Raw genomic sequence first — 21,654 nt, 5'->3', positions numbered from 1 at the left:
TCCACTGTGTCTCAGGTTGCCAGGAGGTAAAAGTGGTTAAGGCAGAGTAGTGCCCAATGGACTTGGAGCTGAGAAGGTCATTGGCATTTCTGGAGAGATCAGTCTTGGTGGGTTGACAGGGTTTGAAAAACTGACTGGCAGATGGAGAGGAAATGAAGGCAATCTGGTGCATAATAGTAATAAAAGTAGTAGTAATAATAGTATTTGTTAAATGCTTAGCCTATGCAGATATTTTACTAAGCCCTAGGAAAGATTATACAGGTGGGAATTAAACATGGTCCCTGTCCTTCTGGGAGCTCACCATCTTGAACGAGTTGTATGTGTCAGCAAGGAATTTAATTCTTTAAATTCCCCCTCTTTCCATAGACCATCAACCTTATACAGTGGGCCTTGCCCCAAATTTTGCTCCCCTCTCCCCGACTCCAGCCAGGGGCAACCCTGTACAGGTCTGTGGCTAAAACCAGGATAAATTTCTTTTCGTTTCTTCTCAGTCAGTATCCAGTTTCGGAGCATATAAGAAAGTATTTTCCCCTGTGATGCAAAAGCGGCAAAGCACTTAGTTTACATTGACTCTGGCGACGCATATTTGACAGTCCATCCTTGGTTTCCATTCCTCCGCCTTCAGGAAATTAGATAAATATGTCAAACTGCGCAGCCTCCAGCGGGCCTCTCCGGGCTCCAAGTCATGTTAAAAATGTCATTTTAATATGCATGCCCAGGGACAACTCAATAAAATGGATTTATTTATTTAAATAGGGGTTGGGGTCTATAAACTATCCCTGAGGCAGGAGCCCAGAGACCATGGAAGGAGAGCAAAACCATTTCACATGCAGGCAAGGGTGAATACAAAACAGGTATAAGACAATTATCAACAAACCAATCACCTTCTATTCGGGGTCAGCAATTCAGTGGAGTAAAAGCCTAGATGCAAGCAGGAGGATTTGAAAGGTCCAAAATAATAATATTAATAATAATAGTAATTGTGGTATTTGTTAAGTGCTTACTATGTGCCAAGCACTGCTCTAAGCATTGGGGTTGATACAAGATAATCAAGTTGGATAGAATCGCTGTCCCACATTGGGCTCACAGTCTTAATCCCCATTTTACAGATGAGATAACTGAGGCCCAGGGGAGTGAAATGACTTGCCCAAGGTTTCTCAGCAGACATGGGGCACAGCCTGTATGAGAACCCACATCCTCTCACTCCCAGGCATGTGCTTTTTCCACTAGAGTATGCTGCTTCCCTTATCCCAGAAGATATAATTCTATTTACTCTGATGGTATTGATGCCTGTCTACTTGTTTTGTTCTGTTGTCTGTCTCCCCCTTCCAGACTGTGAGGCTGTTGTTGGGTAGGGACCGTCTCTATATGTTGACAATTTGTACTTCCCAAGTGCTTAGTACAGTGCTCAGTAAGCGCTCAATAAATACGATTGAGTGTGTGGAGGATCTGGGGTTAGAGGAGAGAGGATTGAGTGAGCCAAGCAATGCCCAAGAACTTCCAAGGATCCTTTATTCTCCAGCCGGAGCCCCATCTACGCTCAGTTTGTCCATCTATGGCACACAGATGGAGGCCCTAACAAAACAGGCAGCTGTCAGTCAAACCAGTTGACTTTCCAACTGGTGGACTGATGACTGTTGAATGTTGCTGGCAACTGGCCTTTCTCCTTCTAGTCTTCACCAGCCCACAGAGAGGTAAAGAGTGATGGTGGTCAGTTGGGTCGGTCTTCTTTCTACATACAGCTCTCCAGGCTGAAGCAATGGAGGATACTACTGCTGCTGCCTCTTATTCCTCCATCGTGACTCTAGAAGACACCCCCATCAGAACGACAGCTAGCAATCATCAATCAATCAGTGGCATTTATTGAGTGCTTACTGTGTGTAGAGCACTCTACTAAGCACTTGGGAGGGTATAATACAGTGGAGTTGGTAGATACGAAACCCGCCGTCAAGAAGGTGACAGTAACGAGCAAAACCATTACCAAGTCCACGCCAGTCAGGAGTCCAACGGCCCTTGGAGAGAGTGAGCAGTGGTTACCTTCTGGACATCCACCCTCAGAGTTAAGGGTGGGCTTTCCCTGTCTCCATCCCTATTCTTATTACCATAGTTACCATATTAACTGTTTTAGGCTCCTCATTTGGGAATTTATTCCAACCCCCCTTGAACTGGCTCATCGGTGTTCCCAGTGACTTAATTCCATCTCTTCTGTGGCACTCTCCATCTCCCATGGGCTGAGAGATGGTAAGGAGAATGAGAAACAGCATGGCCTAGAGGATATAGCATAGACCTGGAAGTTAGAAGGACCTGGGTCCTAATTCCTGCTCGGCCACTTGTCTGCTGTGTCATCTTGGGCACATCACTTCACTTCTCTGGGCCTCAGTTCCCTCATCTATAAAATGGGGATTAAGACTGTGAGCCCCATGTGGGACATGGACGGTGTCTAACCTGATTACCTGGAACCTACCCCAGTGCTTAGTACAGTGCCTACCACATAGTAAGAACTTAAGAAATACCATTTTCTTAAAAAAAGGAAGCTCACCTGAAAAGACTTTGCTAGTCGGGTAGTACCCCGGCCCTGTCACAGCTAGAGGGTTACTGAGGCGTTCCAGAGAGGAAAAGATCTAGTTGTGGCTTCTTTCTCCTGCTCACTCAAGCCACTCAATCAATCAGTGGTATTTATTGAGCGCTTACAATGTGCCGAACTCTGTACTAAGTGCCTGAAAGAGTACAATGCAAAAGAAATGAAAGTCTCAATGCCATTAGTCCCAAACTGGCTGATGTAGTTTCTAGGCCCCACCCTCCCTCCCACACCTCTCCTCTGGCTCCAGGTTTCTTAAACTTTTAGGTAAAGGCATGGGTGGGAGGGCAGGCTGAAATAGGGCAAAAATAATAATATTTTGACTTGAAAATGAGCCAAGAGCTGCTTATCCACTGTAGATGTGTGCTGATTGGCAGAGCATCCCCTGAAGATGTGTGCTGAATGGCTCTGCAACACCTGTAGATGTGTGCTGATTAGTGGCACATTCCCAGGAGGTATATGCTGTTAGGCTGCACATTCCTATTTAGGTGTGTGCTGATTGCCTACGCATTTCCCATAGATGTGGGCTGAATAAGTGCGTACTTCCTGCAGATGTGTGTCAATTGACTGCACATTCCCTGCAGATCTATGCTGATTGGTTGTTTATTCCCTGCAGATAATTGTCAGTTATACCTGTATTTGCACTTTGGGCAGGCTGAAACTCAGGGGTCCGTCTTAGGGCATCTTTAGAACATGGACAGGAAGGTTTAAATCGTAAAAGAAGCTCACCGTGAAGCAAGAATGAATGTGTTAGGATCCAGGCAGGGCTTTTTAGACTGTGAGCTCACTTTTGGGTAGGGACTGTCTCTATATGTTGCCAACTTGTACTTCCCAAATGCTTAGTACAGTGCTCTGCACACAGTAAGCGCTCAATAAATACGATTGATTGATTTTAGAGACACCAGAACTTCTAGCATCCCTGGGAATTGGAGAAAAAGGAAAAAATCCCAGGGGCCAGGCCTGTTTAGTTAATTTCTACCTGAGGTGGAGGCTGTTAATAAGGACAGTATTTGTTAAGCACTTAATACATGCAAAACACTGTTCTAAGTGCTAGGGAGGATACAAGGTGCTGGGAAGGATACAAGGTAGTATGTGTGACCAAGATGTGAGCTCTCACAAGGTCCTCAGGACCAAGGCCGATGACTTCTCTGACCTAATCCTCCTCCAGCACTCTCCTGTCTTCAACCTTATGGACTTTTCTATCCCTTGATAAATTCCTAATCCCTCTAGTCCTCCTCCTATCTCAATGACTCAAACCAATCAGTCTTGCCTAATGTGTTTAATTCCTGTCTAAGACTGCCTTGGAGAATCCAGGTATGGGTCCAGGCATCTGAAAAGTAGTGTGGCATAGTGGAAAGAGCAATGGTTTGGGAATCAGAGGTCGTGGGTTCTAATCCTGGCTCCGGCACTTATTAGCTGTGTGACTTTGGGCAAGTCACTTAACTTCTCTTTGTCTCAGTTACCTCATCTGTAAAATGGGGATTAAGACTGTGAGCCCCACGTGGGACAACCTTATTACCTGGTACCTACCCCAGTGCTTAGAACAGTGCTTGGCACATAGTAAGTGCTTAACAAAGACCATTATTATTATTATTATTATTATTATCTAGAGTACTCCCAAGCCAGATAAAGCAGGAAAAGGAAAGCCAGCTCTTCATCCTTTTCCTGTAATTCTTCCTCGCTGTTCTAGTTCGTACAGAGGTCAAGCAATGACTGAAGTTCCCCAAACTTTTTTTTACTTTTCACTCTGAGTGCTGATGGTTATAAATATACAATTTATGAGGTACAGCATGTCCGTACTCCTCTGCAGTGAGACATTAGTCAAGCACAGGGCCATAAAAGTGCCAAAAAGCCGTATGGTATAATGGCCTTATGGTGCAGCCTCTTTGACAATAGAAATTTCAGTTGGATTTCCTTTGCAAGAAACCTGTGTGGTGATGGTCTTTCCTTTATGCCATTAGGTAGCATTAATTCAAAGGAGTATTCCCACACCAGAAATCACAACCCCTGGATACACGTAAGCCAGTAGAAAGGAGCCAGTGAGCTAGAATTATTGGTCCTGTCTCCCCAAGCCTAGGCACAATTAATCCTGTATGCCTTAATCAATCAATCAATCAATCAGTCATATTTATTGAGCACTTACTGTGTGCAGAGCACTGTACTAAGCGCTTGGGAAGTACAAGTTGGCAACATATAGAGACAGTCCCTACCCAACAGTGGGCTCACAGTCTAAAAGGGGGAGACACAGTCTAAAAAGTCTCACAGTCTAAAAGGGAGTGCCTTAAGCACTCTTATACTCACCCCAGCCCCACAGCACTAATGTGCACATCCTTACAATCTGCCATTTCCCCTGTCTGTCTCCCCAACTAGATTATGAGCTCCTCAAGGGCAAGGATTATGTCTACCAAGTCCACTGGCTTCTCCCGAGCATTTAGTAAAGTGTTGTGCACAAGTAAGTGCTCAGTAAATGCCATTGATGAATTGGAAGGAGTTTGTTCTCTGTCTCCCCCTTCTAGACTGTGAGCCCAGTTGGGTAGGGACTGTCTCTATATGTTGCCAGCTTGTACTTCCCAAGCGTTTAGTACAGTGCTCTGCACACAGTAAGTGCTCAATAAATACGATTGATTGTTAATGACCCAAACATGCACAGGGGCAAACCATCTTTTCCAGCTGACCACCATTAAAAGGGATCATCTCACCCTGCCTACCTAGCATTTCTGGAAGTGTATATTGTTATATTGTACTCTCCTAAGCTCTCAGTACAGTGTTTGACACATAGTAAGCGCTCAATAATACAATTTGCTGACTGGAGCTGTGAACTGCTGGTCATGGGTGTGAGCCCCCTCCAGGAGCTCTAGCAAAATAGTTTTACTTAGTCAATTAATCACTAGTACTTAGTGAGTGTCTACTGGGTGCAGTGCACTGTATTAAGCACTTAGGAAGCATACAGAAATAGCATGGCCTAGTGGGAAAAGCCTGGGACTGGAGTCTGAGGACTTGGGTTCTAATCCTGCCTCTGCCACTTGCTTGCTGTGTGACCCTGGGCAAGTCACTTAACTTCTCTGTGCCTCAATTTCCTCAACTATAAAATGGGGATCCAATACCTGTTCTCCCTCCTATTTAGACTGTGAGCCACCTATGGCACTAAGGTCTTGGGAGAGAGCAATACAACAGAGTTACAATGCGATACAAGGAGGTTACAGTCTACAAGACTAGCCATGTTCCAATGGGCCCAGTGCATAAGAGCGAGTAGGTGGGCAAGCATGCAGTGCATTGCGATGTGCCTGTTGCAAAGTGCAAAATTTGTGTTTGCAGAACCCATTTACTGCTCAAGTGACCACAGCAAAAGACAGAGGAAAGACGATTTTTAAGATGGACTAGAGTTTCCCCCAGTACCTTACTAGTTTTTAACATGTAGTACTGGTTATGCTACAGTAGGTCCAGAGGGGTTCTTTTTAAAAAAAAGTATTCAATTACTATGAAATTTCTTCTATACGGTGTCCCTCAGGAGCACCCCTGTCATTAACTATTTCAGTGGCTTGAGATTAAATTTGATTTATGGGAAAATTTACTGTTCAAATGGAGGAGAATAATAGTTCACTGTTGTCACTTTGACAACAACATTATATTAAGGAATGAGGAGAGCAGTAAAGACAATTGGATAGCCTGTGGTGGGTGATAGCTCATGTCACCTCAGTCAATCATACGTATTTATTGAGCATTTAGTGATTACTTCCTGGAAAAGCCCAGTACTAAGCTCTATTATAACAACATAATAGACACATTCCCTGCCCACAATGAGCTTAAAGTCTAAAGGAGGATTGCATATAACTGTGGAAGGTTGTTTTTAATCTAGGTGATGTAGCTATTTGGTATCCTCTTCCAAATAGGCTTGTTATATTGAATGTTTCCAGAAAAAAAAAAAGAAAAAACAAAAACAAGGTTAAAGAGTATCATTCCAAATCAGCATCCAGTGCAGTTTTCCTTATCTCTCTTGCCTTTTCCCAGAGCCTTTAGAATGAAAAAATGAAAAAAATCCCCACCTTTTGCAGACACAAAATTCAATTAGTGCTCAGGGAAGGAGAGAAGAAGTGTGTCAGTGAGAGAGAGAGAAGGCAGAAGTAAAGCAAGAATACGTCATGGCCCACGCCGTTATTTTCTGTTCAAGCTTAGGGCGTTTTCACATAGGGTGAGGAGAATATTGGTGCTGCAGCACTCTGGAAAGAAGCGGAGTTTGATTGTCTCAGTGAGGTTAGATTAATAACAAGTGTCAGTGTTACAGCAAGCAGAAGCATTCAAAATACAGCCACCATCCTTCCCTCAGACAATTCCTAACACTCTCTCCTGTGCAAAGTTACAAGGATATCTTTTCCCCAGTAATACTAAGGAGTGAAAAGATATGTCTTCAAGAATGAGAATTTTGCAGTATATAAATTTAAGATGACAGTGCAGCTGTGGATTGCCAACTGTGATGATGATTCTCCTGATAAAAGGCGTTCCATATAGAGCAGCTTTCCCCCTGAATTAGTTCGCAGGGGATATTTGGGGATATTTGGTCCATGCATATGCATTGTTATTCTTTCTGACCACCATCGGGAAGACTGCTGTACTCCCTTTCTGCTTCTGTTGAGCCCCTAACTGCTCCAACCCAGAGTCTATGGTCTTGATTTTTTTTTTAAAAGAAAAGCAATAGCTGGCTACAGTTCATCTTCTTTCAAGTGAAAAGTCAAACAGCAGAGGCTTTTGGTACAAAGTGCTCCACTGTTTGGGCCAATGACACTCTGTAATTGGGTATTTTATCGAGTGATTGCTAATACTTACAAAAATGAGGGTGAGAGAAATATCTCTTGTTTCCCAGTAGGTGGCCGGGCTCCACTTTTCATTCCCTGTAACATTTTTGATAAAGCCACCGCTGTTCATATTGGGTCAATACTTCTTCTAGAAACACCTATTTTTAAGGATTTAGACCAAAATTTATACCCATCAAAAGTTTAGGCAAAACTAAAAGCTGGCATGCAAGGGAATATCCCAGGATATAAAAAGCAATCAAGGCTTTGGAAATTGCCCAGGATGAAGGCCTGGGAAGGTTAAAAGGAGGAAGACTTTAGTTAGGAGTGAAAACAACACAGGCCTAGGAGTCAGAAGACCTGATGTCTTATTCCGCCTCTCCCACCTGCCTGCTATGTGACCTTGGGAAGTCACTTCATTTCACTGTGCCTCATTTTTACCTCTTCTGTAAAATGGGAATACACTACCTGTTCTTCCCCCTACTTAGACTGTGAGCCCTTATGGGACAGGGACTTTTCACAACCTGACTTAATACAGTGCTTGGCACATAGTAAGCACTTAATGGTCATTTTAAAAAAAGTATCTAAATGTGTTTACTGAACACTTATCTTGTGCAAAACACTGTAGTGAGTGCTTGGGAGAGTGCAATAGAATAGGCAACCCAGTCCTCAAGGATTTCACAGTTTGGTGGGATTACTAGAACCTTGAATTATCTTTGCTAAATTAACCTGTTTTAAAGTGGGAAACCTGTACTTCTGCATTTGAAAGCTAACTCTCCAGTGATAAGCCTCAGTTCTGTCTTCAGAAAGATATATGGCCCATGGCTACCGTTCATGGAATGAGACTTGAGAAAATTATACATTTTAATTCCCACAAAAGGGCCCCAAGAATATCATGAACCATGGGGGCTCAGCTACTTTAAACTGCTTCCAGGAATTTTCAGAAGATATTTAAATCTCTCTCCCCTAGCACCATGATGCTTTCTTGTTTCACTTGGTCATTGGAGGCTATGCGTTTCAAGGAATCTAGGACTGACGTATTTGCAAACATTGATTTTTTTTTATTCCCATTAACCACTGTGAAAGCAGATGTTCAGTTCCAAAGGCCAGGGGCTAACCTGCTCATTGTTCCCTGCACTTTACAGAATTATCAAGCCAAGGGTGAGGGAGGGATGGGCAGAGAAGATAAGAGGGAACACATGGAAATGAAATCCAGCCTGTCCCACTTTGATTTCCTGAATTCTGTGTGAAACAAAGAAATAACTGACCATACCTAGAAATTGCAGCCGAACAGTAGTGAAGTAACATCAGGGAAGAAACAAATTGCAACTTTAATCCCCCCACCACCTTTTCCTATTCAGAGAAAGTGCCACCCAGGACCAGTTTTCGAGCGGATTCCTCTGGCAAGTATTCTCCTGTATTTGTTTGTTCTGTGGAAGAATCACCCTCCATTTTGTGTTTCAGTGACTGTCCAATCATGAGTCTGCAGTCGTTACGCTTCTCTGATTCATTTTATGGGAGAGTGTAACATTGTGGGGCCAGGCACAGGAGCAGTGAAGATGATCATTTTCATTTTCATAATTTATGTAATTAATTTTCATTGGTGGCATGCAATGCTTGCAGTTAAAGTGGGTGGCCAAAGAATTGTTCCTATAAAATAAAAACACCCAGCTGGATTAAAAATCTGTTTGGATTGGCCAGCAAGTGGCTCAAGACCCACATGCTGCAGCTGTCCACGTCCACCCCAATCTAGGGGTGCCAGGGTTCATTTTTGAAAGTCTAGGATACCTGCTGACATCCAGCTTCTTCCTCTCTTGCTCCCAAAGGGAGACACAATTTGTGTCACTGAGATACAGAATGGTAATAGGCCTCTAACCTTACAGCCCATTCCTGGGGATGTGGAACAAATCCAAGCCATAGGGGTTTGTTTTGTGCATCCACACTGCTGGCAGCCCTTGTACTGGGCACATTTTCCCAAGATCCATTGTTGCTGAATGTGGGTCTTGGGAGAAAGGATGGAAGTGGCTTTGGTTTGGCAGCAGAGTGGCAGTGGCTTGTGGGTGGCAGAAGGGGCACTTCAGAAAAAAGGAACTAGGTGTTAGGCAAATGGTTTCCCCTTCTACCCCTAAATCAGATGAACGGGATAATTTGAAAATTGTTCCTTATCTATATCTCAGTGCACCGAACCTACATGGGGTGATCTGACTTTGAAAAAGTCCAATAGTTGGGAATTAAAGAAAAAATCTGGTGGGATTCCTCATCTTCAAGCTAAAGGATCCCTTTGAGGTTCCGGCCAAATCTCCCATCAAAAAGCTTGCAACAAGCCACCAAACAAGAACAAACCTTCACGAGTGTTTGACTTGGCCAAACTCCTCAGCCAGCTTGGGCCCAAAGGCCAGCGGGTCTTTTTATCTTCTATCATTCCTTTGTATTCCATTTTGAGCCACTGGGTAGAGTCATGGAGAAGCTTTGGATTATCTTTGGGAGCAGCTGGCTGGGAGCAAGATGGACCTTTGAAATCATTTCAGACAAGTGGTAGATTTCAGACCAGCTCAGTTGGGGCACTCACAGAGCAGGTGTGTGTCCATGATGACTGTCTGTTATCAATCACAGCATGTTCAACTCTGCCCCCGCTAGCATGCATGCACGAGAGCATCCCACCCGGTCTGTGGCGGGGCCTGCTGGTTGGGCTGGTGGGAAATGTTGACGGTGGTCACCAATTGTTGTGGACTGATTGCCTGCAACAGCATCTGTTGGGGTTTATGGTTTCGGTCCCTGTCATTTTCCTAACCACCGGCTCCTGCCGATGCACACCTGTAATGATAACCGTGACTAGCTGAGGATATATGTTTAGCAGTTTCAGAAGTCGGGTAAGATTTGGCCACCGCAGCCCAGATAGGCCAAAGCAACAGGGAGACTCTGTGGAAACACCGGCTATTTTATGCTGTTCAAATGTATTTTCACTTTGTCCCAGTAACTTGGTCCCACTCCGGGCATGTGAGAAAAATGAGAATTTTACACCCCTCAACAGTAAAATCTGCCCCCAAATGAAACTACCTTTGCCGTGCTCCAACCTCAATGCCTTGGTGGGTCCTAGACTAAGGAGGAGAGATGTGCTTGAGGTGGTCAGGATACAGAAAGGCAGGGTATTATATTGAGACTGCCCCTTCTGGTAGGGTGGCAACAGGTGGTATCAGATGTGTGCGTTTGTGTGCATTTAGCTGGCAAGGTACCATTATATGGCAAGAAATGACCTGGAGCTCTTTTGTTGCAAAGGGATTTTCCGATTTTGGAATGTAGAACTTAAGGTTAATGATGAGCCTAAATCAACTATTTAATGATTCAGGGCCTAGTGGCAATGAGTGAATGTAGGTTGGGGGAAAAAGAGCCTTTTCAAACCCCAGAAATGTAAATATCCTTCTTTAGCTCCTGATTCCTTCCTTGTTCATTCTTCCCGGGATTTTCTTTTCATCGGTAAAGGCCAAAAATGTCATATTTATTCTTAACAGGAAAGTCGAGTGAGTGCATTTTCTAGGACAGTCGGTGATGATAAAGCCTGGTGCTTGTGTTTTAATTAAAATGTGGACAGGGATCCTGTCCTAAAATTTAATTGGAATGTTTTCTGCAGCAATCCTACGTGCCAGATTGATCTATAAAAAGTTTGCATGTGTGATGTTTGAGCCCATTCATAAAAGTAATCCAGCCAGCCTCTCTCCCATATGGTGCACAGAGCTGGGCCTTCCAGAAAGGAGGGTTAGGGGTACCCTTCGCTTGGGAAGGGTTTCTGGGCTTTGGCTGAAGACCAGATTAAGCCTCAGAAATGACACTTCTTGCTACATGAGCAAAGGCTGTATGGTGCCTGGCTGCCGCTTGTTTCCAATTCTGAAGTTTAGCTGTTTTATTATTAGCCTGACCACTTGTCACTCAGGCTAAGGTTGGAGTCTAGTTGGCCTGATATAATGGTAAACTAGGACAAATAGATCATCTCTTTGGGTGACTTAGTAGACTGGTGAGTAGACCAGTGTTCCCCCTCCATTTTGGGTTGGAGTCCTACCCATTGCAGAAAAGTCCTATTTGGATCTGCCACCCAAACGCTATTGGAAAGGAAATTGGGTGAGAGTTGGGGGAAGGAATGGAGAGGGAGTGTTCCCAAATCACTCATCTTGTGTGGGTGGTAGTTTAGGGAGCCACTATCTTGGATTTCACAGCACCTAAGAGTGTGGACTTCCCCATTTGGAAACCCCCCAGAACATACTCAGTCCCCATCTCAAACCTTCCCATAGGGCAGTGCAGTTAAATTCTTTTCCACAGCTACACTTAACTCCCTGGATTCCATCAGTAGTGTTAACATGTAGATAGCCCAGGGGAGAGAAGGTGGTTTTACACAGCTTGACCATCAGCTGACCTTCAAGAGTCCCTGTTGAAACATAGACCGGGGAAGACTTTAGGGCTTCATACTGAAACAATGCCTCCGCTACGTGAAGACCAACTTCGCCCAAAGAAGCCTCAGTGTTCCCAAAGTGTGACTATTGCCATTTTTGCCCTTCTTATTGAAGATGAGGCCCATCTTCTAGAGCACAATGAGAGGCACAGAAAAAGCAGGAAAGTAGTGTGGCCTAGTGGGAAGGACACAGCCTGAGGAGTCAGATCCCCTGGGTTCTGATTCCTGCTCCACCATTTACCTGCTGTGTGACCCTTGGCAAGTCACTTAACTTCTCCTTGCCTCTGTTCCCCCATCTACAAAATGGGGATTCAGTTCCTTTTCTCCCTCCCTATTTAAACTGTGAGCCCCATGTGGAGTCTGATTACCTTGTATTACTGTGTACCTAGCGCTTACCACAGTGCTTGGCACACAGTAAGTGCTTGACAAATGCCATGGAAGTTTTTGCTCAAAGAGCCGAAGAAAAACTCTCCTCCTACACCTTTCCGTTGTCCTAAAAAATGCTCAGCAGTCCAAGAGCCCAATTTAACCATTTTACTCCTCTTTTGCAATCGATTTGAAATTGCTCAGAGGTCTTGGAGTGAATGTTCAAGATGGGAAAACAAATCAAATATCTGGCACAACGGCAGCCAGACTCCCTTCCAAGCTTGCCCCAATCAACCAGATTGTAGCATGTGCTTGGTGGGCTTCAGGCAGCAGGGGTTCTGAGCTATTGTTCTCCCTCTCCTCATGGCAACTAAAATTGGCTGGCAGGGGCCAATTTTATATTGTGCAGAGATTTTATTTTTTCAATTATGTTTATCTGCATAATTGGTGGTGGAGGAGAACCAGAGCTATCATTCTGAAAAATCTGCCCAGTAAATCTGTGTTTTAAGCAGTCAATTGCTGTTTTGGTTGCAAGGGTTCGGAAAAGAGAACTGATGTATTTTTTTAATGGTATTTGTTAAGTGCTTACTCTATGCCAGGCACTGTTCTATGCACTGGGGTAGATACAAGGTAATCAGGTTGGATATAGTCCCTTCGCACATGGGCTCACATTCTTAATCCCATTTTACAGATGAGGTAACTGAGGCACAGAGAAGTTAAGTGACTTGCCCAAGCTCACACAGCAGAGAAGTGGCAGAGCCAGGATTTGAACCCAGGTCCTTCTGACTCCCAGGCCCCTGTTCTATCTACTAAGCCATGCTGCTTTTCTTTTTAAAGTACTCTGCAGAGAGTAGGCAATGGATTTTCCAGAAAAATCCAAATATTTTTTTAAAATGTGTTTGATGTGCCTTACCTTCCTCTCAGACCTGTTTTTTACAGCTGCTCTGGATCCCTAGCAGGAAATCAAGTGATAATTATGGTATTTGTTAACTGCATACTATGTGCCAAGCACTGTACTGAGCATTCAGGTAGATACAAGATAATCAGTTCCCACATGGGGCTTACAATATTAAGAAGGAGAACAGGCACTGAATCCCCATTTTTCCAATGAGGGAACTGATGCACAGAGAAGTTAAGGGACTTGCCCAAGGTAACACAGCAGGTAAATTGGTGGAGCTGGGATTAGAACCCAGGTCCTCTGACTCCCAGGCTCGTGCTCTTCCCACAGTCCATGCTCAAAACAAAGCAGGGTGAATCACAAAAACGTTAAAACACACAAGGTCTCATTTGCAAGAGCGACTCTGGATTAATTTCCATCAAGAATCATATTAGATATAGTTTTGGAAATTCAGACTCATACAACACTTTGTTACACCCAGTTCTCCTAACCTGTGGAAACTACATGTGGCCCACAAACCCCCCTGCATTATAGAAAACTTGCACTGGGTTACTCAGCGTCCACCGCACACGTGCAAATGTACACAAAATGTTTCATCCAACACTGTGGTTTCTCGGACCCAAATGGACTTGTGTGGTCAGACAAATATCCTCTGGTTGACAACCAATGTTCTAGCCAAGACACAGAGTAAAAACACAGTCTGGTAGAACAGAGTGCCCTTTAAAATGCCTCCTTTTTCCTGCACCCACGGAACAGGGCACTGGGCAGTAATGCTAATGATAGCTCCTTCAGAGGATGGTGGCATTGTAGAAGCAACAAATCCTGCATCACAGACATTCTTCAGGGCAAACCAGTGCCCCCTGAATTGGGGCCAGGCTAATGCTGTGGACACCACTGGCCTCCTAATGCTGTCATCTTGGGAGTGTCATGGTTTTCACAATCTGATCCCGCCCTCTCCTCTACCAGCTCCATCAAGATCCCCATTCATCAGGCCCGAGGAACGAGCTCCCAGCAGGGCCAGAGAGGACTGGAAACGGGGGGGATTCAATTCTCAATGAGCTCTTCTTTGAACCAGGTCCGGAATACAAGGAATTGGATGTTCACCTTCGGAGGATGGAGTCTGGATTTGGCTTCCGAATCCTGGGAGGAGATGAACCCGGACAGCCGGTAAGTTGCGTTGGCCCTAGGGCTCTGCGGCTCTCTATGGAAATGTCACAAAAATGGCCCTTGGCTTCGTCTCTGAGGAGGAAATGGCCCCTTAACACTCAGGACAGACTGGCCTCTTTCAGATAGCTATCGAAGGAAAGGAACTACAATTTTTTTTATTCCTTTGCTAGCCAATTGAGACAGGTCTGCAAATGTCAGCCACTCCGTCTAAAACAAGCCCTCTTGAGTCATTGTGTATTAAGTGAGGAAAAGTGCACTTCCCTCCATTTAGAGTGGACTGAGTGGTTGTTGACGTCTTTCAATCGCTGAGTTGAGAAGAACTGCCGGTACTGTGGCTGGTGAGTCTTGGTGAGCCCTGTGGCATTACAGAAGGTGTGAGTACTACCAGAGTTAGGGTGTTTAGCCTAAGAGGATTAGAAGACCTGCCTGCCAAAAGATAAAGGGAAAAGAACACAGTGAGAGAACCAGAGTGAGGATCCCAGACCTGCTACGCCCACTCTGCCAAAATATTGGCCCCAGTGCCCTTCTCTTTCCCGGGAGACAGACGTCTGTGATGTCGCGGATTACATGCAACACAGACTTTCCTGACTGGGCTCTCACTTTAGCCTGTAAATACAGAAAGCACATGGATGCATACAAATCTAATGTTTAAGCCACAGGGAGAGATTTAAGTTCCCACAAGAGGGGGCAGAGTCAGAGGTGACAACCTGGGGCAGGAGACCAAAGAAAAGAGGCCCTCGGCAACAGGTAAATTGTGGTATTGGAAGGCAGGACCAAAGAGGAGGGTTTAGGGGTCAGGTTCCTCTCTAGAACCTGCCATCTCCTGCCTAGAGGCCAAATCTGCAGGCAATGTAGGGATGAAATTCTCCAGCTGACTTTAATTATTGAAAGGGTACCCAGGGAGAGAATAAGTAAGGAAAGGTAGTGTTGCTTTAGGATTCACAGCAAAAGGGCCAATGCTGTCACCCATAAGAAATGTTATTAAAATCTGTGTGCACCTTGAACACAGCAATGAGGTTACCTATAAATAAGAAACAGTAGGGCTCCAGCTTAAAAAAGCAAAACAAAAAAACCTAATGAACTGCTTTCTCTGCAAGAAATATCCTCTAGACTATAAGCTCATTGTAGGCAGGGAACTGGTCTACCCACTCTGTTGTAGTGTACTCTCCCGAGCACTTTGTGCAGTGCTCTGCACGCAGTAAGCACTCAAGTAATGCCATTAATTGATTGAATAAGAGGAGGAAGAATGAGTTTCCAGCCGAGGCCCCAAGAGATGGGAAGACACTGGGGGGAAGATGTGTGGAGACGCTTGCTGGGCTGAAGACCTTGCTCCTAGCAATAGAAAGAGGGAATATCAAAGGCAAGGAAGGCAGTGATGGGCATATTCCATGGGCAGAAAATACTGTCTTTGTCAAGTGAGTGGATGGTGGCTGCACCAGAGGTCCTCTGGCCACAGGACTCTGAAAAGGACAGTTCCCTTTGAGGTGGCTGACGTAATGAAGCAGGTCAGGAAGATGAACTGGGGTCACAAATCGCCTGAGTGGCAAGTCTTGGGGCCTCTCAGGGCTGGGCAAGAATGGTGGTAAACAGTGGAAGAGGTTAGCCCCATCTTTCAACTGTTAAATCGTATTCTCCTAAGGGCATAGTACAGTGCCCTGCACAGAGTAAGCACTCAATAAATATGATTGATTAAATACGATTGATCGGATATTAGCGTGATCAAGGATACTTCACTTTTGTCCAGGAAGAGGGAAAGAATATCAAAACTTAGTTTTCTTGAATGGTAGAAGCAAGTGTCACTGACTCTCCAACAGGCAGAAGCTTTGCCCATCCCAATCACCTGTTCATCTTTCCTGGCTTGACATTGCAGATGTAATTTAATAAGTGATAAGCATCTTTGAGTTATCCGTGACATTTAAGAGATTTGTCCAAAAGTACCTAGGCCAAGCCCTCAGGGAAACATATGAAAGAGATCATCTCAAAACAATGACCTGAGGTCAGGAAGATCAGTCACAATCCACCATGAGCCAAGATAGATCCTAATTTTTATTTTTATTTTTTGAGAGAAACCAGTATCCCTTTCACTTGAGGGCATTATTTCCCCTTTAGAAACTTGATCTTGTAGCTTCTGCAGAGGCTCCAGTCCCGACTCTATATATCCTCCCTCCTCTTGCCAACTGCCATTCGTTCTTTGGTGTCCAGATTGACTGAATGTTTGTGAGAAAACATCCCCATAAAGGTAATGATTTACTATCCTGAAGGAATATTTCTCCATACATAGATGGCAGGCAGCACCCAGTCCACAAGCATCCCTTTCTAGAGAGTTGGCAGCAAAATCTCCCTCTTACATGCCCAGGGAATCAAAAGGTTGGAGTACTCTTTGTGGTAAGCCAACTAACGATTGCTTTGAGTTTTTTCCAGAAGGAATGGACAAAAACCCAACTTTTACTTAGGTTTTGCACAAAGCACTTTCTAAATCTTGAAAGGCCTCCGTATTGGCTTTGGCCCTTTGAAGAACCAATTTGAACTTCCTCAGAAAGAACCCCATCATAAATTCAGCTGGCTGTGTTTGAAGAATGTTGGAAAGGAGGGGACTCAGAAGTGGCAAATTTGGGACTGGATCTTGTGGGTGAATTGGCAAACTATTAACCTGGTCCATTTAAGGAAATTAAGACTCTATGAACAACAGCTTAGTGAACCCTCAAGTTCATTAGAAACCTGAAACTGTTTCATACAGGAAAAAAAAAACCCACTTGGAAGTCACTGGAAGGAAAAACCAAGTGCATTTTATGTCATTTTCATCCTTAGGATGAAGAGAGAAACTAAGTTGTCTAAGCCGTAGGTTTGCTCTAGGTACATAGACCAGAATCTCTGTTTTAGGTCCAGCTGATTTAGTCATATGAAGTAACTCAGGCCCACCAGCCCAGAGCCTCAAAGAATGTGCCTGGGTGTAAAAGAAACCAGGCTGTGGGCAAGTAAGAATTCAAATAAAAATTGAACATGTGTCCCAGAGCACTGGGTACTGAAATCCGCCCTACAGCATGCTTGACTAGGACAGTCAATCAGCCAGTAATATTTATTGAGTGCTTAGTACTTAGTACAGAGCACTGTACTAAGTACTTGGGAGAGTACAACAGAGGGGTTTTTTTGTTATTGTTTATTTTTTATGGTATTTGTTAAGTGCTTACTAAGGCCAGTCTGCTAAGCGTTGGGGTAGATACAAGCTAATCAGATTGGATACAGCCCATATCCCACACGGGGCTCACAGTTGTAATCCCTATTTACAGATGAGGTAACAGAGGCACAGAGAAGCTAAGTGACTTGCCTAAGGTCACACAGCAAAGAAGCTGTGGGTCCGGGATTAGAGCTCAGGCCCTCTAACTCCCAGGTCAGTGCTTTTTAGCCTAGGCTACTAGACTGTGCTGCTCCCACAAGGGAGTCTAAAGTCTAGAGGGGAAGACAGACATTAAAATTATATACAGATAAGTTTATAAATGCTGTGGGGCTGAGGGTGGTTGAATATCAAGTGCTTAAAGGGAGTAGATCCAAGTGCATAGGCAACACAAAAGGGAGAGGGAGTAGAAAAAATGAGAAGTAGCAAGGCCTAGTGGATAGAGCATGTGCCTGGAAGTCAGAAGGACCTGGGTTCTAATCTCAGCTCCACCACTTTGCTGTGTGACCTTAGGCAAGTCACTTAGCTTCTCTGTGCCTCTGTTACCTCATCTGTAAATAGGGGATTAAGACTGTGAGCCCTGTGTGGGTTATGGGCTGTATCCAATCTGATTAGCTTGTATCTACCCCAATGCTTAGCAGCCTGGCACATACTAAGCACTTAACAAATATCAAAAAAAGCAAGGCTTCAGTTAGGGAAGACCTCTTGGAGGAGATGTGAATTTTAATAAGGCTTTGAAAGTGGGGAGAGTGTGGTCTACAATATATGAAATGAGAGGGAAAATTCCAGGCCAGGGATAGGACATGGGCAAAGGGGTTGGGGAGTGAGATCCAAGTACAGTGAGAAGGTTGGCTTTAGAGAAGCAAAATGAGTGTGCTGAGTTGTAGGAAATCAGTGAGGTATAAGGTAGGATGGGAAGAGCCGATTGAGTGCTTTAAAGCAGGTGGTAAGAAATTTCTGTTTGATGCAAGGGTGAATGGACAACCAGTGGAGGTTCTTGAGGAGTGAGGAAACAAGTGGAGAAAAAACTGAAGAGAATTTTGCTGTTGGATTTAAAGTATCGTGCTCTGTAAGATTTCTGCAAGGCAGGCTCAGCGAATTGTAGATTTGGAGAGCTGGTAGGGATTTCCAGAGGTCAGCTAGTCAAGCCCTCTGCCTCCAAGCACGGTAAAGGATGAACTTTCTAGTATAAATGCAGGTCTGTTGTTTCCTCAAGTGTTTCTAGTGAAGGAGGCTTCAGGACCTCCTTTGGAAGCCAATCTGAAGATGGGCCCTAGTTACCAATGAAAATACCATGAAGTTGCCAATGAAAATACCATGAAGTTCTGAAATCTAGCAGCCGTGATTGCACAATCCTACCCTTGGGGTCTCTCTCCCTCTTTGGGGGGGGTGCTCATTCCTGTAGAGGGAGTGACAGTTCTTGGTGCAGCGGAGCTGGTTAGGTGGTCAGTTACTACTTAGGCAAGGGTAGAGGCAGGTATAGAGTATCTGCCTTACTGGCATTAGGCAGGCAAGATGAGGTGGGGGGCCAGAGCAGGCTCTAATTCAGATGTATTTATTGAGGGCTTACTGTGTGCAGAATACTGTACTAAGCGCTTGGGAGAGTACAATACAACAATAAACAAACACATTCCCTGCTCTCAACAAGCTTACTGTCTAGAGTGGGGAACACAGACATGAATGCAAATTACAGATATGTACATAAGTGCTGTGGGGCTGGGTGCGGGGAAGAGCAAAGGGAGCAAGTCAGGGCAATGCAGAAGGGAGTGGGAGATGAGGAAACGCGGGGGCTTAGTCTCAGAAGTCTTCCTGGAAGAGATGTACCTTCGATAAGATTCTGAAGAGGAAGAGAGTAATTGTCAGATTTGAGGAGGGGGACGTGTTCCAGGCCAGAGGCAGGACATGGGTCGGCAGGGAAATAGGTGAGATTGAGGCACAGTGAGAAGGTTAGCACTAGAAGAGCGAAGTGTGCATTCTGGGCTGTAGAAGGAGAGACGTGAGGTGAGGTAGGAGGGGGCAAGGTGATGGAGGGCTTTAAAGCCAGTGGTGAGGAGCTTATGTTTGATGCAGAGGTGGATGGGCAACCACTGGAGATTTTTAAGGAGTTTGGTGACATGTCCTGAATGTTTTTGTAGAAGTTGTGGAGGAAAGTCACTTACGAGGTGTTTCCCTTCCCTTTGATTCCCAGATTCTGATCGGAGCAGTGATTGCGTCAGGCTCAGCGGACAGAGATGGGCGGCTGCACCCCGGCGACGAGCTGGTCTACGTGGACGGCATCCCCGTAGCGGGAAAGACCCATCGATACGTTATTGACCTCATGCACAACGCGGCCCGCAATGGCCAGGTCAACCTCACTGTCAGGAGGAAGGTACCGCCTGTAGGTAAGTCGACCTTCCACAGGCTCCAGGGGGTGGCTCAGTTCCTGGGGGCAACACACTGGGGACTCAGGCCTTGACTTCTGGTGATTGGCCCTGTTAATGGCTGTTTGAAATGCTTCTGAGATTTGGAAAACTAGCCATATCCCATCTATGGTCAAATGTCTAAATGTCCAAAATTGTGTGTCATTTAATGGTTGTGAGATTTATTAAGCCCTTACTATGTGTAGAGTAGTGAGCTAAGTGCTGGGATAAATTCAAGATAAAGAATTCATAGTCCCGGTCCCAGTCCCACAGATGAAAGTGGCGAGGACAGACCCAGAGGAAAGAGTAACACATTGCCAAAATCAAGAAGGATCAAGGAACACTAGATGATAGCCCAAGCAGCCCCCAGAGAGGGCAGGGGCAGGCCTCAACTGCCTTCTAACTCCTCCCTCAGCGTTCTGAGTATTGTAGTGTGTTTCATTCCCGGAATGACCGGCCAGAGAGGAGAGGCTGCCTCGGCCATCGGGCGAACTTCCACTGAAATGTAATTTGTGTGGCTACTTTAAGGATTGTGATTATAGAGGGAAAATATGGGGCTCTTTTCCTAGTGCTGCCTCATAGGAGTTACAAACCCAACCCCTCCAAGCTCTAAGCTTTAGTGGGTCAGAATTGTGCCATCCATTATGTGCTCCCATGAACATAGCACAATGCTCTGCCCACGGCACACAGCAGACACTCAGTCAGTGCTGATGATGATGAAAATTGTGATTGTAGTGGACAACTAACAGGGAAATAGACTGGCACCATGTACCCTGGTAAAGCCCAAGAATAAATACAGCCCCCAGACCTCACTAATCTTATTTTTTATCCTTTTAACAATCCAAGCATTTACCTGGGCAAGAAAAAGTTTAGAGTTCAGATTCTTTAATTGACCAAGCCCCAGAGAGCAGGTGGTACTTTAAAGAATTCCCCTTTCTGCATGCAGGCATAGCTCGGAGAACCCACCCTTCACTCCGAGCCCTCGGGGTTCAGAAACATTATGCCAGTCTGATTGAGCCAAATTACCTGACACAGAGGTTCGGCAGGCTTACTGGAGTGATGCATGGCTGATCAGCCAGTTATCGTTCAGGCCCTGGGTGAGTTGCTGAGGCATAGGGGTCCAGTGCAACTCATTTGTAAAATAGGGATAAAATACCTTTTCCCCTCCCTCTTAGACTTTGAACCCTGCATGGTACAGGGACTGTGATCCAATCACCTTGTATCAGCCCCAGAGCTTAGTACAGTGGTTTGCACTTAATAAGCACTTAACCAATGTTACTATTATTTTTATTCTCCTGTAAAGTGACCCTTGGAGGAGGACGGTGTTTTGGAGGGGTTGATCCTTTAACTCTTTTGATCCTGCTGAAAGACTTTAGTAATAGGTTTGATGTGCTATACATGTTCCAGAGCCCAAAGATGAATTCAAGTAGTCCTTGATTTACATGGAAATATATCTGTTAAATGCAAAACTAATGCATCAACATAATTTCATGCTCCCTTTGCCTCAGGCTGATTATTGCAAATTAAATTTTGTACTAATCAGCCCAAGCTGTTACAGTTTATGCCAAATGCTGTAGAAATATATTCGCATAATTGGTGAAATATGTGACTTCTGCAAAGATGCTGTTTACCAGAATTTTTTTTGCCAGCTTTCAAGTAAGACTTTCAAGTCTAATTCACAACTGAAAGTGTTCAGCCGCAGACTCCTCTTGGCACAAAGTGAGCTTCCGCCGCACTTTGACCCACTTGGCTTCGAAAGCACTGTTGACATTGAAAATCAATCACTCAGTAGTGCTTATTGTGTGGCTACTTTTTGCAGATCACTGAACTAAGCACTTGGGAGAGT

General features: G+C 44.8%; 1 protein-coding gene across 4 annotated transcripts in view; it reads left to right on the top strand.

The window, feature by feature from the left end:
* The window catches only part of MAGI2 (membrane associated guanylate kinase, WW and PDZ domain containing 2), an 825,111-nt gene that overhangs the window by 714,631 nt on the left and 88,826 nt on the right, over window positions 1–21,654 (top strand). For 2 of the 4 annotated variants that reach the window (XM_038740979.1, XM_038740980.1), the window contains 3 exons: window positions 8,727–8,768; window positions 14,146–14,237; window positions 19,598–19,790. In XM_038740979.1, coding sequence (XP_038596907.1) covers window positions 8,727–8,768; window positions 14,146–14,237; window positions 19,598–19,790 — 327 coding nt within the window. The remainder of the gene's footprint in view (window positions 1–8,726; window positions 8,769–14,145; window positions 14,238–19,597; window positions 19,791–21,654) is intronic. The other 2 variants (XM_038740978.1, XM_038740977.1) reach the window with 1 other exon arrangement.

Source organism: Tachyglossus aculeatus (assembly GCF_015852505.1).
Source record: "Tachyglossus aculeatus isolate mTacAcu1 chromosome 12 unlocalized genomic scaffold, mTacAcu1.pri SUPER_6_unloc_1, whole genome shotgun sequence".
NCBI classification, from domain to species: domain Eukaryota; kingdom Metazoa; phylum Chordata; class Mammalia; order Monotremata; family Tachyglossidae; genus Tachyglossus; species Tachyglossus aculeatus.
This window is presented reverse-complemented; position numbering and strand designations above follow the sequence as displayed.